Source organism: Parasteatoda tepidariorum, chromosome 8, assembly GCF_043381705.1.
Source record: "Parasteatoda tepidariorum isolate YZ-2023 chromosome 8, CAS_Ptep_4.0, whole genome shotgun sequence".
In the NCBI taxonomy this organism is placed as follows: domain Eukaryota; kingdom Metazoa; phylum Arthropoda; class Arachnida; order Araneae; family Theridiidae; genus Parasteatoda; species Parasteatoda tepidariorum.
In genome coordinates this window covers 60,409,930-60,424,206 of record NC_092211.1, presented here as the reverse complement: position 1 = coordinate 60,424,206, position 14,277 = coordinate 60,409,930, and the positions used below count along the sequence as shown (strand labels likewise).

General features: G+C 31.4%; 1 protein-coding gene across 1 annotated transcript in view; it reads right to left on the bottom strand.

Moving 5' to 3' along the window:
• The window catches only part of LOC107450518 (neurogenic locus Notch protein), a 68,718-nt gene continuing 54,441 nt past the window's right edge, over positions 1-14,277 (bottom strand). The window contains exons 14-32 of the mRNA XM_016066331.3: positions 13,695-13,850; positions 13,346-13,574; positions 12,234-12,435; positions 11,977-12,130; positions 11,187-11,390; positions 10,830-11,064; positions 9,822-10,041; positions 8,733-8,937; positions 7,806-8,033; positions 6,604-6,742; positions 6,318-6,477; positions 6,036-6,196; positions 5,853-5,931; positions 5,432-5,733; positions 3,974-4,296; positions 3,280-3,435; positions 3,018-3,169; positions 2,136-2,283; positions 1-2,023 (exon numbers count right to left, since the gene is read on the bottom strand). Of these exons, the coding sequence (XP_015921817.1) occupies positions 624-2,023; positions 2,136-2,283; positions 3,018-3,169; positions 3,280-3,435; positions 3,974-4,296; positions 5,432-5,733; positions 5,853-5,931; positions 6,036-6,196; positions 6,318-6,477; positions 6,604-6,742; positions 7,806-8,033; positions 8,733-8,937; positions 9,822-10,041; positions 10,830-11,064; positions 11,187-11,390; positions 11,977-12,130; positions 12,234-12,435; positions 13,346-13,574; positions 13,695-13,850 (4,853 nt within the window). The 3' untranslated portion in view covers positions 1-623. The remainder of the gene's footprint in view (positions 2,024-2,135; positions 2,284-3,017; positions 3,170-3,279; positions 3,436-3,973; positions 4,297-5,431; positions 5,734-5,852; positions 5,932-6,035; positions 6,197-6,317; positions 6,478-6,603; positions 6,743-7,805; positions 8,034-8,732; positions 8,938-9,821; positions 10,042-10,829; positions 11,065-11,186; positions 11,391-11,976; positions 12,131-12,233; positions 12,436-13,345; positions 13,575-13,694; positions 13,851-14,277) is intronic.

Here is a 14,277-nt window from a genome sequence, read left to right as displayed (position 1 = left end):
TTTTACAAAAATAAAATAATGAAGTATGGAAAATATGTTTAATAAAAATTCGTCATCAAAGGGGCAATGAACTTTTCAGAACCTAATTTTTTTTTTTTAAACTTCAAGATTCACTAGATTAATATTCATTAATTTAATGTTTAGAATTGTCATTTACATCAATATACTAAAATGATTGTTTTGAATTTAATAGCAGGACCAAAAAGTAAGCCCTTGCATGCAGCAAATTAAGGTTTGCTCACTAATTGTAACAGATTACTAAAACTGATGATTTTTTACAAATTTAAAAAAAATTTAAAATAAGGAATTGAGAAATTTTTTTTAAAAATCTTCTCAAAATTCCCTTAGTTTGAAACAAAATATGTAGTGTCTGACATTCCCATATGAAGTAAAATAATGCATTTCTGAGGTAAAAATTATTGCTAAAAATATGCTGATTTATAAACCACTTCATATGAGAAAACAATGTTTCACTCAGAAGAACTTCATTTCGATCCTACCGGTGCAATAGTTTATGTACACAAACACCATCAAATTTCTCTCATATGACATCGAGTGTAATTTAAATATGTATGTATAATATAAATGACTTAATCTCAATATTCTATACAGCTATTACATTTTCAAATAAAAACAGCTTCAGGTCCTAAATGAGATTGCTGTACAGCTTGCTGTTGTGACTTTTGCTGCTCACTAACTGACAAAGAGGGGTGCATGCCAGTGGGTCCCATTGGGCTTGAAATGCCCTCCGACCAGTCCGATTGAGCAGAGTGAGGTGAAGAACTAGACCACTGCCCGGGTGATTCCGGGGAAGGTGTTAGGTAAGTTTCAGGTCCTAAAAGGTATGGTTGTGGTGTAGCGTCAGCTTGACTGTGTTGAGATGGAGGGGTGGGGTAATGATACGATTGTTGATGGTTAATATGCATGTTTGAGTTGGCCACTGAAGTTTTTGGTGCGGTTAGCATAGAATGAAGGTCAGTCAATGGTGGGTAGTCGTATGTGTTACCGACATTAGGATGAGACTGCATTTGCACTGTCTTCTGGTGATGAGCTGCACGCATGGCTGCCATGTGCGTTGGAGACGTAGGCAAAGAGGGTCGCTGTTTGTTCATAGTGTTTGACATGGTATATGCGAGGGAGGTAGGTACAGTGAGGTTCTGGGACATGCTGCTAGGCATGGAATTCTGCCTGGGATGATTTGGCTTCAAATTCTTTTGCTGCATTTGCTGGTTGCTTAATAAACCATTGTTACCAAAGTTATTGCCCAGACCCATTGTGAGAGCATCCATGCCCATCATGTCGTAAATATGAGTAGCTGCACTAATACAGTCTTCATAAGAGGGAGGTTGTTTGTTAGACATGGTGCAATTTCCATCCACATTCAAAAGATTGGGATGCGACATTCCCATGTGTCCATTGAAGATGGAATCACGAGGTGAAGGGGTGCCTTCCATATAAGAAACTGCCGAAGGGGATTCTAGAGAATTCACAGGGGATAGTGTAATAGAACCATCACTATTTTTTATAAGCATGGGTGGCGGTTCTTTCCTCTTTTTCATCGACGGCTTCCTTCGGACGCTAGCCTCAGCACACAACATTTCTTGTTCTTTAATAGGTAGACCAGCAATTGTATTTAACTTCGGTCTTTTCTTTGGTTTAACTGACTTAGTTGATCCGAGCATATTATTTGGGCCCATTAGCCCAGGAGAACCCATTGGACCATTTGGTGGGATATTAATTGGAGGACTGGAAGGCATGTAATCATCGAGTAATCTGACGATGTCTTTATGCCTCCTTTCTACGGCAACATCTCTCGGTAATCGATCCATGTGATCAGTTATGTCTCTATTGGCAAAATGTTCCAAAAGAATTTTCACAGCCTGATAGCTTCCTTCTCTTGCGGCCAAAAATAAGGGAGTTTCTTCCTTGGCATCTTGTGCGTCTCGGTTTGCTCCATGAGATAACAGTACTTGTACAGCTTCTATATTGTTCACAGCTGCTGCCCAGTGTAAAGCAGTTTTTCCTATAAAAAAATAATGTGCATTGAATTAAAAGTCCGTGTCCTTGGTTTAAGTTATAAGAGTATATATAAATTCATTTTTATTTACTGGATTAAAATAAAAAAGAATTCTTACCAAGATCATCAGCTGCATTAATATCAGCTTCAGCATTTATTAAAATTTCAACCATTCCTTCAATAGCCAATCTTGCTGCGAGTATCAGAGGTGTGGTACCATCATGCATTTTTGCATTGAGGTTGGTGGCTCTATTCCGTAATAATATCTAAAAAAAAGTACAACTTATTACAAATGGGGTTAAAAAAAAGGTTTATTTGTATCAGTAAAAATGCTAAAAATTGTAATATTTTGTTTTTGTTATGTATAAGCAAATAGAGAGAAAAAGAAGCATTAAATTCACAAGTTTAAACTTCTATTATAATTAGCATTTCACATTAAATAATAGTTTAAAAGCAGTTTTAAAAAAACTTTAGAATATGCTTAAATTAATATTTATTTATATTTGCGGCCTGACTCCTACGACTTACATGTAAATAGTTAACATCATTCTAATCTTCTAGATAAGGGCAAAGAATAAATTAATTTTTGAAATCTCATAATATTTCTTTGATGTTGATTTAAGCCAAAATCAACCAGGAAAATTAATTAAATGGTAATTGGTCTTAAAACCAAAATGGATAAAGTAAGAGGTCCACAAAATAATCAATGAATATTTACCCACAATTACAAATATACAAACACACAAAAATGAAGTTGTTGTTATAGTACGTACTATAGTCTGAAGTATCAAGAATCTCAACTCTCTTCTGACAGAGGATGCTAGTTATGTTATAGCATATATTACGTAATAGGATTATGTTATAGGCAAAAATTACATTTTCAAAAATCAAAAGTTTGAATATTAAAACAAAGTTCTCTGGTAACTAAAAGTTTTAAATTTTTATTTACTACACCATTCATTAACTTAGTCATAGAGAAATATAAGCTCAAAGTACAAACCTGGAACACTCCTTGTGCATCTGCAGCAACAGCGGCGTGCAAAGGTGTACGACCAGTATTATCTTGAGCGTTTGCGTCTGCACCAGCATCCAAAAGTTTCTTGGCAGCATCAGCTCTAGCATACCGGGCAGCCAAATGTAAAGGTGTTTCTCCTAAAATAATTAAAAACACATTAATTTTCAGGGTTCACTTAAACATAAAACAAAATTACACTATCATTAATTACTATAAGTGCTTTCATTAATTATTGCATAGTTCTTACCTGTTCTTTCCGTTGAAATATTTATGTCAGCTCCTTGCATAATCAAGTCTGTCAGAATATTGCCTGAGCCATTGTCTTCATCAAATTCATCTTTCATGTCAGCAAATCCATTTACCCCACTTCTAAATGATGCCAACATCAATGGAGTTAAGCCACCTGCCGGAAAAGAATACATTAATTCTCAAAAAATGAAATAAATTTATATTCTGGAGGAAATTCTAAAAAATATATTGAGTAATTACTTAATGATTTTATGTAAAAAATATCTGAACTTAAATTTATATCTAAGAAACCTAAATAGCCAAAGTAATGAGTTAAGTAATGAGTAAAGTAATGAGTAAGAGATTATTTTCATTCCCAATATAATTTGGTTAGAAATTGTATCAGCTCTGGAATAGAGAATGAAGATATCTTCTTGAAGATAGCTTCATTTCCGAAATTTTTCTTTAAAGGTCAGCTATGTTTCATTTGATACATTTTCTTTACATTAAGTAAGGAATGGTCAAATTAAAGGGGGGGGGGATAATATTAAAGCAGAAATTAAAATTAAGTTACTTCATGCCAAAAGGGAAAAAAATTAAAGTTTAGTTTAAAGTTATTCATTTATTAAATTTTAATTGGCGATATTTTAAAATCATAATACAGGTGTAAAAGAAATTTGTAAAATTGTAACTGTAAGTAATATTTTACGTACCAGGTCCTCTGACATCCACATCAACACAATTGGGATCTAAATCATTGTCGCCTTGAGGGGGTGTTAGGGCTAAAATATCTGGATTTCGAATGTCTGCAGCATCAAGATGTTGTTGAGTCCATGGACGAGGATCATTGTCATCGTAATCATCAGTGGTCATTACTGTGTGAGTATCACCATAGCTGGGATTGGGTGACCTATCACTTCTCATTCTCTTCATTGGGGGGTGGTCCATGTCATCATCACTCCATTGACTTTCAGGGGGTCCCAAGCCATTATCCATTATTTCTAGATGGTTAATGGAGCACTGTTTGTGTAAGTTCCTGAAATTAATATAAAAGGGTTTTAGGAAAAAATAGAATCAGCCTCAATTTAATTTGTGAAACTAAAATCAATATATTGGTGTTGAATATTTTTATTGTTGAATTTAGGATTTTGAATGCCAAATTTAATATACTTATAAATTAAATCAATGTATAATAAAGAAAGCAATTTAAAAACCAAAATGTATAATTGTTATAATGCATAAAATTTTTCAGAATGTAAGTCAAATATACAGTTATATACACCTGATAATTTGGCATATAACATTAATAATAAAGTTAAATATAAATGTCTTGTTATAAATATGTTAATAATTGTTAATTCAATTCTTATTCTGCAGAACGTTAATTAAAGCAAGTTCTACAAGAACATGTAAGGTTTAAGTAATTAATGCCATCATTATCAAAAAGCTCTGTACAAAATATATTTTTTCTTATGAGAATTGCCTTATTTAATGACTTGATCAAATGGATTAACATTTTATACTTGGAGTTATGGCCATAATATGCTCTAAAACTGAAATCTAGCATGCTTATATGGTATCACTTAACATCCTTGACTAAGCGCTTCAATTATAACTTTTTGAAAATTAATCCCAAACAATTAAATTACATATTCTTAGAAAATAATAAACTAGAGGAGGTAAACAGAGGAGGGAGTATAACTAACAACGAAAAAGAAAGATGTACTAAATAAATTAAATAAAGTCCAAAGCAGTTACGCTATTCTCAATAAATTATGTTATACTAATGTTAAATATGTCCTACTATGTGGATCTGAAACATGGCACAGCAATAAAAGTAACGCAAAAAAAATTTCAAGTATTTAACAACTGTTTAAGAAAAATATTGCGTATCAAGTGGTCCCATAAAATTTGTAATACAGAAATCCTTAGAAAAGCAAAACAGAAACCGCTTGATCTGGAAATTAAAAACGTAAATGGAAATGGATTCGTTATATTCTACGTAAACCTAAAAAATTTAAAGTTAAACAAGTTTTTGATTTGAACCCTCAGGGCAATATAGAAAAAGAGGAAGATCTAAAAAATACTTGGCACAGTGCATCACTTAATTGTTACATCACTTAACATCATTCTTTAAGCTCTCCAATTATAACTAAAAATTTTATACTAACCTCATTTCCTGGCCATCGGGTCCACGCCTGTGAGAACGTCTCCTTTGGCCACTATTGTTTCTTAGGAAGCCTTCGGGAAACCATGTTATTCCTCTGGCACGTTTGCGGTTAGAACCAACCAATACTCCCAAGACCAAAATGGTAAAAAGAACAACTCCACCTCCAATCCAGAAATAAGTCAATTTAGAGTAATCTTCAAACACTGGCCCATCACGATCATCAGATGATTCTTGAATTTGTGAAATGGGGAAGGCAGTAGACAAAGCATGTCTCGAATGTGCTGCAGCAAGGAACTGTGCAGCCTGGAATAAAAGGATGAAATTATAAAAATTATGTAATAATTAAAAAATTACAACAGAAAAAAATTTGCTATTTGTTGAAATAAAAAATTATTTAATCTACATATTTGTGGCTTTATTACCTTTTTGGCACTAACAAAGCACTCTCCATCATTAAGCCTAGAACAACGTCTATTGTCGATTTCCAGATATATTTGGGTTCTATAAGAAGAAAAAGTTTAATAACTCATAAATTACATTAAAAAATTTTGTAAAAAAAACTGGTAATAATTTTTCTATTTTAAGTATGATTCTAATAAACCTACCCAGTACTTCTAAAAGGTCTCAAAATTGATGATGGGTCAAATTCAGAAGATCTCCACTGGTATACCATGGGTCGGTTATTTTCATCCATTTTTAGTCTGACATTAGTCCTTAAAGCATGGCCCATTTCTCTTAAAAATGATATACTATTGTTCAAAAATACCTGTAAATAAGGATGAGTCATTTTTAGTTTTGTCATTTTATTTAAATATATGTTTAAATGTGATAAAAACTCAATGACACTGACAGTTTTGTAAATATTCAAAAATACAAACTAAACTTACCTCTGGTTCCATGAGCACAACAAGGACTAAAGATCCAGCAGCCAATACAGGAGGATCAGGTTCACAATCCAAACCATCCCAGTTACATTCCTCATTGTTACATCCATTGTCACAATAGCCATTCCCATAGTTCCTCAGACAATAAGTATCATAATGCTCACTAGAATAATAATAAAACATTAATAAATTTTTTTTATCAAGATTTATTAATTTTATGAATTAATTTTTAATTAATTAAGAAATTTTATTGAAATATTATGAACTAGTGAATTTTCAATATACTTACTTGCAGGGCATTAACAATTGATCACAGTCGAATCCATCATAAAGGCAGTCAATGTTGTTGCATTCAATGTTACACTGCTTGTCTTGGAAGACATCCCAACATTTGATACCAGCTTTGCAGTTTTTCCAAGGGTTTATGCCTAAAAGAAAAATATACATATAAAATTTGTTGAGTTTAAGATTAGAATGTTTACATTTATGTGTGGCTTAATGCAAGATCAAAGAAAGTTAATTATTAGAAACGGGCAAATTGACTAAAAGGGTTTTAATTTAGATGAGCGAGAAACACCAACGTCACACTTCATTTCTGCCATCATGAATATCATCAATCTATCACAACTTTACTATCATATACACCAGTTTCAAAATCGCATAAACTATACTATAAGACTATTAAGATTTGCTAGAATTTTCAAACTTCATTCTGTAAGTCATAACTGATTTTTGTAACAAGCAATAGATGAGACAACTATTATGGTTCTTACTAATATTTTATTGCAGAGCGCTAAACTTGGAAACTTGGCAGAGCTCTAAAACCGAAAATTGCTCAGTTATTGTATTATAGTTTATTGGGGTTAAATTGCTCCAATTTATGTATAAGGATTAGAATGGGTATTATTAAATTGATTTCCTGAATTCTAAAATTATAACTAGCAGTTAGCAAATTCAAAAAGTAGATCTTGAGAGAAACTTAATAAAAAGTTCTTAATTTAAAATAAAAATCCATAAAAAGAATGAAGTCATTTTAAACAACATTAATACACAAAAGGAACTAATTATATATTTTCTAGATACACGACTTTATATTTTTATTTAAAATTTTTGGTTGAGATCATTAAAATAAATTTCTAAAATCCTTGAAAAATTAGAAGGAAAAAAAAACTATATGCATAAGGTGTTGTAAATTGATATTTCATTGTGGGGGGGAAACCTTTTCTGAGGTTAAAAATGGTAATGAAAGGATTAAAATCTTCGAAAATCAATTTTTTTTTAGTGAGGCTGGAAGACACTCATCTTTAGTTTGAAACAGCTTTTTGAATTTTCAAACAAGCTGGTTTTCGATTTATTGAATTTTTTTTTTTCATTTTACGAATCTCAATAGTGATTGGTATAAGTTTCTTAGTATGCATAGTTTTTTTTTCCATCATTTTTATGAAGACTTATAAAATAAATTGCAAAGTAATTTATAATCCATAGAAATACCTAGCGAACAGTCTCCTCCATCAAAGTTGCAAGCATAGCTGTTACATTCCTCATCGCAAATATTATTCTTTTCTTTGTCCTCACATCGATTAATCACACAGAGTTTCCTCTCTTCCTCCAAAGACTTTTGGATTGGATTCTCAGCTGGTATTCCACCACCAAATGTTGCATCGTAGATATCACATCGCAAGCCATTCCATTCTGGGGGACAGTCACATTCAAATTTACCTATGAAATAGATTAAAAATTACATTCTGAAACACAATATAAAAAAGTAAGTAAAAAGCAAAATCTGAACGGAAAAAAAATTCAATTTATGAAAGGGGAATAAAAACAAATTTAAAAAATATGTATCGAAATATTTGCTACTGTTGCATGAAATGTAGAATTTACATTAAAAAAACTTAGAGATATCATTTGAATTTCCTACTTTTACTGCATCTAATCAAAAATGATTTTCAGGATTTAAACTGCTTGTACCACTTTAAAATGTACAAATTTAAAACTAAATAAACCCTGACAGTTTTGTAGTTGACTTCAAAATATACTCTATTATTACTCCTGCTTAAGTTTTTTCTTAGTCAGAAAGTTCCAAGCATAAACCACATAAGTATGGTTTTTCATAATAAAACCTTTAAATATGTTTTGGTATTTTGTAATAAAAACATAAAATAAAAAGAATTTGTTTAGATTTCACTTTTTGTAAATAAACCAAAATTATATAATAATGATGTGATTACATAACATTTGTCATGAATCGACAAATTTTAGAAAATTTCATGTAGGATATGGACTGCTAACTTTATCTTTCTTTCTTCCTTTTTTTGCTAGCCTATTTTTCAATAGGCAAATGTTTACAAAATTCTTGTGTATTTTGAGCAATGAATTAAGAATTCAAATGTTAATTGGTGCGTGAGCCATTCTTACCTATGCGATCAATGCAGTCACCTCCATGCAAACAAGGAGAGGATAAGCAATCATCAATTAAATCATTTTCACAGTGCTTGCCACCCATACCTTGAGGACAAACGCATGTATAACCATGACTCTTTGGCTTACATTGACCACCATTCTTACATGGATAGCTAGCACATGTTGTGTTGGTATGAGTACAAGTCTCACCCCAAAATCCCTGCAAAAAATAAAATAAATATTATAATACCACACAATTATTTATTTGTTCATTTATTTTTGACATAAAAAGGGGTGATCATATCTCATTCAAATTGATTTCATTTTTGATAATTCACACAGTATATTCTTTTTAAGGAGAAAATAAAAGTATCGCTTCTCCTCATACAAAATTAAGCTTCTTTGAATAAAATAATTAATTTCAATCACAAAAACTGTTTTTATATTTTTCTTAAGAAATAATAAGAAATTGCTAAAATTATAAGTTAAATTTAGCAGGACTTACAAACTATTGCTATAGAATAATTTATTACCCAAAAGGTGTAATGTATTGGCATGAGTTACTTTTATTATAAAATGAAAGTGATAAAATTAAAAACTATTAAGAAATTTCTGTTTTAGAAGAATTATTTGTTCAAAAAAAAATTGTTTTTCGATTTTTATCACTTTAAAAGCATAATTTCGTAATAAAATAATGCATGTATTCATTTATTGTTTAAAAGATTAGATTTTTTTGTTGTTTAAAAGCATTTTAAAGTTATGGTAAACATAATAATGAGAAAATCATAATAAAAAATATTGTGAAATTAAAATTAATTAATATAAATTGAAAGCTAAATGTGTAAAATTTGAAAGTTAAATTTAGCACAGTTCTTATAGAAAAATATGAATGCATAAATTTTTCAATTGTTTACATTTCCAAACAATTCTCGGTAACTTAAAATTTTTACTTTATAACATAATATAAATAAGTTTTTTTTAAAATATATTTTTTACACTAATTGAGACTCATTCATTTTTTAATTATATAATACATTTATTTTTGCTCATGATATGGACACTTTTAAAATTTGGAAGCAAAGTGTAGTAAACAATAAAATTTACCTCTGGACAAATGCATACTGGAGATCCATTTGGACTATAACTGCAAACTCCGCCGTTTGCGCATGGATTGGTAGCACAGAAATTAACTTTCATCTCGCAATGCCTACCCATGTAGCCTGGTTTACAATCACATCTGTAATCATTCACCAACTGAACACAATCTTGTGTACCAGGCCATTTGCAAGGATCAGCAAGGCATTCATTGACATCACCTTCACACCTGAAGATCAAAATAACAATTTTCAATATCAATTAAGAAATAAATATTTTTTATTTATTTATGTAAAGCATGAGTAGTTAACCTTTTTTTATCCTCCTTCCTATGTTGGCACAGTGAAAATTGTATCAGAGGAACACTTGTGGAACCACAATTTCATTGTCTACATAGTGGTCAATTTATAAAGGGGATTTAACTGTCTTAGCCAGCTTGGAACTTGATCATTAGAATCACTTTTAACAAAAGGTCAACTTAACAAGCTACAATACAGTAGGATTTTCTAATTGTTCACTCATTTCACAGAAATTAAATTTAGAAATACATGACCCGAATGATCAACCTCTTCAGTTTAGTATATTTTTATTTACAGTTATAAAGATTTGAGTAATTTTGATAGTTTGAAATATTTGCATTTATCATTTTAACGTGTTTGTGTAATTAAGTAACAAATTAATTTAGGCTGCCTGCACACAAACTTTGATTCCACCAACCAAATTTAACTCACACTAAAATTTGTATCTACAAATCATTTGTGGTTGCCCCCCTTTAACATGATGGATGCTACAGGATGGGGTCTGGAAGGTAGTTTGCTCACCTGTACGGTCAACAAAGGGGGTTAAGTATTGATAGATTTATGAAGAATTAGAATGCAGTAAGCCCTGTCCTTCAATTTGTTTTCTTGTGAAAGATAACATTTCTTTTGTGGCGTACCTATTTCATCGAGGAACGAAAAACTTGCGTGTACGCAGACCTAGTTTGACTACCACTGGATTGCAATAAGTTTAACTTACCTTGGCCCAACAAATCCAGGCTGGCATTGGCATTCATAATGGCCAATTTTATCAATGCAGACACCATCATGGTGGCAAGCTCCTTCAAAGCATTCATTGGTGTTTATTTCACATAAGATGCCAAGAGTACCATGAGGACAAGAGCACACAAATTTGTTCACAAAGTCATGGCAAATGCCTCCATTTCGACAAGGGTTTGGATCACAATCATTGATGTTAAACTCACAATTCAATCCTGTATGGAGATAAATATACCATGTATTATTGGTGGATGCAAATATAAGCATAGATGAAATCTCCTAAAATCTCAATCATCAAAATTCTATTCCTATCATATTTGCAACAACAAAAAAATACCTTGAAATCCAGGAGGACAATCACAAGAATACTGGCCAACCAAATCGTTGCAAGTGGCACCATTTTGGCATGGTTGAGAACTGCATTCATTTATCTCATGCTGACAGTAACTGCCTTCATAACCACTGCTGCAAATGCAATGATGACTATTTCCTCGATTCTCACAAGTTCCTCCATTTTTGCACAAATCTTGTACATCAATACCTGATTGTAAAAAAAAAAGCATTAATTAGCCAAGGAGCATAAATAATTCCAAGAGCATAAAAACAAATTAATGACCTAATGAAAATTAAAATTTTGTCGATAAATTGTCACCTATGTATAGTAGTAATGTTTGACCTAAGTACTATTAAAATCATTAGAAAAAAAATGCAAGATGAAGAAAAATCAAATACACATAAAGCATAATTTCAAACGTATTCGAATATCTCAGTTTATAAGTAATTTTTTGTCTGTCACAAATATGGATGCCAGACCAGTTGGCACACGAAAAAGAGGCAGGCCGAATTTGAGATGGATAGATGGCCTAGAGAAAGACCTTTTGGTCTTAAAAACTAAAAATTGGAAAACACTAGCAAAAAAAAAAAAAGGTTAGTCTGGAAAAAGCTTCTTGAGAAGGCCAAGGCCCACCTTGGGCTGTCGAGCCATTGATGATGATGATTATTATGGGTTATTAATTTATTACAATTGTATACTAAATAAGATAATATTTTACGGAAAGCAGTGCCTGATGTTTCAACACATTTTAAAATAGAATTTTGTCAAACCAGATCATGTTTAACTAAGTTACCTTTTTGTGCTGCAGCATCTGAACAAGACACCATAGAAACATCACAAAGCATTCCAGTCCATCCAGGTTGGCAAGTGCACCCATAGGTATTATTTAACTGCATGCACGTAGCACCATTCAAGCAGGGACTTGTGCTGCACCAATCAACAAAAGTCTAAAAATGAAAGTAATAAGATATATCATATGTGAACACATTGAATTTTGTACACTTTTTAACCTGATATCAAAATGTTAACTGATAGCAGAATCTAACTTACATCACAGTGTATTCCTGTGTAACCAAAAGGGCAGAGGCAAGAATAATATCCAACATGGTCAATACATGTAGCACCACTATGACAGGGCTGAGAATCGCATTCATTGATGTGGAATTGGCAGTTTGATCCAGTATATCCAGGAGTGCACTGGCACACATAGCTGTTGATACTATCAATGCATGTTCCTCCATTCATACAAGAACTGTACACAATGAAATGAAGTGAGAAAAATAATAAGTACAAGTGAAATCTAATTCAAGAAAATCAAAATATAATAAAAAACAAGAATGAAGCTTCCAAAAGCTAAAAACAAGCTTCATAACAATGAGACACACTTGGACAAAACGAGGCAGTTGAGGCCTATTATTTAAGTACTGAAAAACTCAGGATTCACATTTTGTATATGAAATACTTTAAATTAACTTTAAGCAACTAGCAAACTATTGTTGTAGAATGCTTTGCTACATAAAGAGTGTTTATAAGTCTTATTTTTTTCCATCATAAAATTCTAAAAGGGCTTGAAGCAATACAAGGATATGTCACACTTTTTCCAAAGCTGACATCTTTACAAATTAATCCTTAGTATTGTTTCCAGCCAGTAACGTAAAACATGAGATATTTCAACTGGATAACAGCTTAATAGCTAACTGGAAGGCCATGGCACAGAATAAATTATGATGGTAAAAATTTATTGGGACAGCCTTGGCCTGTCATAGGCTGTAGTGCCCAAGAAAAAGAACAGCACAATACCACAAAATCAATTAGGATTCCTCCAAAAATGCGTTCTTGAACTATTTGCAAACGATGCTTATTATATGTTCCTAAGTCTTTCAACAGAAAAGGATTTCCCCTTCAATAGGTAACATAGATATGTTACATAGGATTTAAATAAATATTTATTTAATAACATATATTTATTTAAAAAAGGAAACTTTTTTTTACAAATGTCTCACAATATTAGCAGGATACCTAGCTCATCTTTAATTAGTTTCTTAATTTTAATTTTCTTAAATTAGTTTGTCTTTAATTAGTTTTAATCGACACATAACTACGAGTACTAACCATCAAATATTAAACAAAAAAGAATGGACTATATATTCAAATAACTATACCTGGAAGTGCAGTCTTCATCATTAGTTTGGCATTTAGTTCCACTAAATCCAAGAGGACATGTGCAAGTGTAGCTGTTGACATAATCATTACAAGTTGCACCATTTAGACAAGGAAAGTTAGCACACTCATTCACATCGACTTCACAATGTTTTCCTCCAAATCCATCAACGCATAAACAGTTGTATTCCCCAATCCCGTCTAAGCATGTACCACCATTTTGACAAGGAACTAAAAATAGATATAGCAAGTATTAAAATAGGATAAAAATTGCAAACATTTAAAAATGTAATTTCTAACTTCACTCAAAAATGCAAAGTTGTCAAGATTGTGCTTATCATTTATGCTTACATTTAGCACAATCATCAGTATTTATCAAACAGTCTCTGCCTTCATAGCCTTTAGCACAAACACATGTATATGACCCATTTGTATTGACACAAGTAGCACCATTGCGGCAAGGGGATGATACTGCACATTCATCGATGTCTTCATTACAGAGATGACCTGGATATATTTAACGAAATTAGATGCGATTCTTTCATCAACATTTATAACTCATATATACAAATATTAAAATAACTTCAATTAATGATGTAAAAAAATGTGATTTACAATTTTTTATATGTATTCAATAATGGCAAGCTTATGATAATAAATACAAGATGATTCAATGATGTGTTATAGTCATATAATTTTGGTTATAGATGCAATTTATTTATTAACAAATATTATAATTAATACTGTGGTGAATTACAAATGATGTTATTTATAATTAAGATATGTAAAGTTACAACATGCAATTAAGTCAATATAAAATTTATCATATAATTGGGTATAGCTTTCACTTTTGCCAAATATTATTTTTAATTCATTACAATAGTCATGTAATTAATTTCAAAGCTATTTTCTTAAACCTCTTAATTAATTTATT